Consider the following 4,035-nt stretch of genomic DNA (forward strand, 5'->3'; position numbering starts at 1 on the left):
ATAAGAACTCCATTTCCCTCCGCCGGATTTCCTCATACATCTCCTCCTTTTCTTCACGGAGGGCTGCCCTGTCAATCGGTATTTCAGGGATGAATCTCTTTGAGGCCTTGGCATGAAAGTTGTCCTCTACCACTTCGGATTCGAAACTAGAATCATCATAAGTAGGCTGTTGGGATGTGCCTGTCGATCTCTTTTGCTTCTTACAAGCCATATGACTCGTGATGTGTTCAAAGTTACAATCTCCACAATGGCTCCACAAGCATACAACACCCCACACTTACTCCCCCAAGTGAGTCACGTAAAAAATAACACCACCATTAACCAAATACAATACCACCACAACCTAGGGTAGGCACAAAATGCCTCAAAATAGCACCACAAGCCCCAAATTTCCAGCCAAAAAGGTCCCACCACCAAACTACACCGCAAAAATTATTTCTAGGCCTCCAAAGCATGTAAACAACCCCCACAATCGAAGTAGAAGAAAGACCCAACCATTTTAGCACCAAATAAATCCACAAGAAGCAAATACAACAATAAAAAAAAAAAAGAGAAGAAGCAAAAATTGAAAGGAAATCTACACTATTCCTACCTAGGGTTTAACTAAATAAGTTTAGACCAAATTTACACTAAGTTAAAAGATGAAATAGAGAGAGAGAAAGAGAAACTTACTTGTTTGGTTGAGGGAAAGTGGGTGGTGAAGGTGGAAAGTAGGGGAGGATGATAATGAAGTTTTGTGAAGATGAGAGGAGAAGAGAGAAGATAGAGAGAGGTTAGAGAGAAAGGAGTGGGGGGTTTTGGTGGTTCTGGGCGGGTGGGGGAGGGTTTAATGGTAGGTGGGGGGGGGGTATTTTGGGTAAAGGGGAAAAGAAAAAAAAATTAAAACAAACTTACCTGGACCCCGTCTGCGTCTGCCGCGGTTCTGCCGCGGTCGCGGTAGGACCGCGGTAGACCAAGTTTTGACCGCGGTTTTACCGCGGTCACGGTGCAACCGCGATGCCCTGGGTTCAGAGAAGGGTCAGGACCGTGGTTTGACCGCGGTCGCGGTGGAACCGCGGTATGTTCCCATCTCTGATTCTGACGCCTTTTTTTTTAAGAAGAGTTACACTTACAACAATTTCATGGGTTGCCTCCCATGCAGCGCCTGATTTAACGTCGCGACACGACCTAGATGAGTGCAGTTAAGGCTCGCTCGACCTCCGTGGTTCAGTCAACTGCAGTTCAGACCCTTCCTTGGGCTCGCTCATACCCACATACAACTTCAATTTCTGACCATTGACTCTAAATGTACGAGAGTCATTCTCAGTGGCAACATCAACCGCTCCTGATTGGAAAACTTCAACTACTCGATATGGTCCAGACCATCGTGACTTCAGCTTACCTGGGAACAACCTCAGTCTTGAGTTGTATAGCAATACCATGTCCCCAGGTTTGAAATTTCGCTCAACAATGTTCTGATCGTGTAGCCTCTTCATTCTCTCTTTATACAGCCTTGTGCTCTCAAAATCAAGATACCTGAACTCCTCAAACTCATGCAATTCTGTGACTCTTGACGTGCCCGCAACTTCCATGTCTAAGTTTAGTTGTTTCAGTGCCCACCACGCTTTATGCTCAAGTTCTACAGGTAGGTGACAGGCCTTCCCAAACACTAACTTGTCTGGTGACATACCAATTGGTGTCTTGAAAGCTGTTCTGTAGGCCTAGAGTGCATCATCTAGCTTCTTTGCCCAATCAGTTCTTGTGGCGTTCACAGTTTTCATTAACACACTTTTGATTTCCCTGTTGGATACTTCAACCTGTCCACTAGTCTGCGGGTGGTATGGAGTAGCCACCTTGTGGTGCACATCGTATTTTATAAGCAACTTCTCGAAGGCTCTATTGCAGAAGTGAGTGCCTCCGTCGCTGATAATCGCACGTGGTGTCCCAAAGCGGGTGAATATGTTCTTCTTTAGAAACCCCACCACCACTTTCGCATCATTGGTGGGCAACGCTACAACTTCCACCCACTTGGACACATAGTCTACAACAACAAGGATGTACTTATTGCCATAGGAGCTGACGAAGGGACCCATGAAATCAATCCCCCAGACGTCAAACACTTCTATATCCTGAATTGGGTTCATGGGCATCTCGTGGCACCGAGAAATGTTCCCGGTGCGCTGACATTCATTACAACCCTTCACCCATGAGTGAGCATCTTTAAACACAGTCGGCCAGAAAAATCCGGCTTCTAGCACCTTTGCTGCTGTCCTGATCCCTCCAAAGTGTCCACCATAAGTCGATGCATGACAAGCCTGCAAAATAGAAGATTGTTCTATCTCGGAGACGCATCTCCGGATCATGTTATCCAGGCATATTCGAAAGAGATAGGGCTCATCCCAATAGTACAAGCAGCTTTCACGAAAAAATCATTTCCTCTGGACCGATGAAAGGTCGTGAGGAACTATACCACTGGCCAGGTAATTGGCCAAGTCTGCATACCATGGCACTTCCTGATGAGTGGTGGCGAGCAGTTGCTCGTCCGGAAAAGTTTCCAGAATTTCCTCAACTTTAATCGTATTTTCAGCTCCCTCAAGTCGTGATAGGTGATCAGCGACTTAATTCTCAGTGCCATTGTGGTCATGTCTTTCAAGATCGAACTCTTGCAGCAGCAACACCCAACGAATCAGGCGTGGCTTAGAGTCTTTCTTTTCTATTAAGTACCTGAGAGCAGCATGGTCAGTGTAGACGATTACCTTTGATCCTATCAGGTAGGATCGGAACTTGTCGAATGCGAAAACCACAGCTAGCATCTCCTTTTCAGTCACCGTATAGTTCAACTAGGCTCCACTCAGCATTCTGATGGCATAGTAGATTGGGTGCATCAATTTGTCCTTCCGCTGGCCCTGCACTACCCCCACTGCGTAGTCACTAGCATCATACATTAGTTCGAATGGTTGCTCCCAGTTGGGGGCAACAATGATGGGTGATGTGACCAGCCTCTGCTTCAACTCCTCAAATGCTACCCTGCAATCATCAGAAAATACAAACGGGTGATCTTTCTCTAATAACTTACAGAGAGGTTTGGTGATTTTGGAGAAGTCTTTTATGAATCACCGGTAGAAACCGGCATGTCCAAGAAAACTTCTGATTGCTTTGACCGAAGTTGGTGGAGGCAGCTTTGCTATTACATCAACCTTTGCTCGATCTACTTCTATTCCCTTGCTTGACACCCGGTGCCCCAAGACTATGCCTTCTTGTACCATGAAATGACACTTCTCCCAGGTCAGCACCAGATTAGTCTCGATGCACTGTTTCAGCACACGCATCAGATTCACCAAGCACTCATCAAATGAACTTCCCACCACTGAGAAGTCATCCATGAACACCTCCATTATATCCTCAACAATGTCAGTGAATATGGCCATCATGCACCGTTGGAATGTGGCGGGTGCATTGCATAGGCCAAAAAGCATCCTCCTAAAGGCATAAATGCCATAAGGGCATGTGAAGGAGGTCTTCTCTCGGTCCTCAGGTGCAATGGAAATCTGATTGTACCCTGAGTACCCATCCAGAAAACAAAAGTGTGACCTCCCTGCCAATCTATTCAGCATCTGATCGATGAAGGGAAGTGGGAAATGGTCTTTCTGGGTGGCTAGATTCAACTTTCAATAATCCATGCAAATTCTCCAGCCTGTGACGGTTCTCGTTGAGATTAGTTCATTGTTGTCATTCTTCACAACCGTCATGCCACCCTTCTTAGGCACACATTGAACTGGGCTAGCCCAGCTACTGTCAGAGATTGGGAAAATAATTCCCGCATGTAACCACTTTATCGCCTCCTTCTTCACCAGTTCCTTCATATTTGGGTTCAGCCTCCTCTAATGTTCCCTGGAAGGTTTGTGCCCCTCTTCTAGCAGAATCTTATGCATACAGTAAGCGGGGCTGATTCCCTTGATGTCTGCCATGGTCCACCCAATGGCAGTTTTGCACTCCTTCAATACCTGTAGAAGCTGTTGGACCTACACATCTAACAAACCAGATGAGATAATAACA

The 4,035-nt window shown here is 46.2% G+C and overlaps 1 protein-coding gene across 1 annotated transcript; it reads right to left on the reverse strand.

Moving 5' to 3' along the window:
- Nucleotides 1-1,181: 1,181 nt before the first annotated feature.
- Nucleotides 1,182-1,571, reverse strand: LOC138873742 (uncharacterized). The gene has a single exon (XM_070152219.1). It carries the CDS (start codon nucleotides 1,569-1,571, stop codon nucleotides 1,182-1,184), a length of 390 nt encoding a protein of 129 aa, XP_070008320.1.
- Nucleotides 1,572-4,035: the final 2,464 nt, after the last annotated feature.

This window comes from Nicotiana sylvestris, chromosome 7, assembly GCF_000393655.2.
Source record: "Nicotiana sylvestris chromosome 7, ASM39365v2, whole genome shotgun sequence".
Classification (NCBI taxonomy): Eukaryota; Viridiplantae; Streptophyta; class Magnoliopsida; order Solanales; family Solanaceae; genus Nicotiana; species Nicotiana sylvestris.

What these genes read in the sequence shown, in the direction of transcription:
- LOC138873742 (XM_070152219.1), bottom strand. Translation starts at nt 1,571, where the DNA reads ATGGAAGTTGCGGGCACGTCAAGAGTCACAGAATTGCATGAGTTTGAG.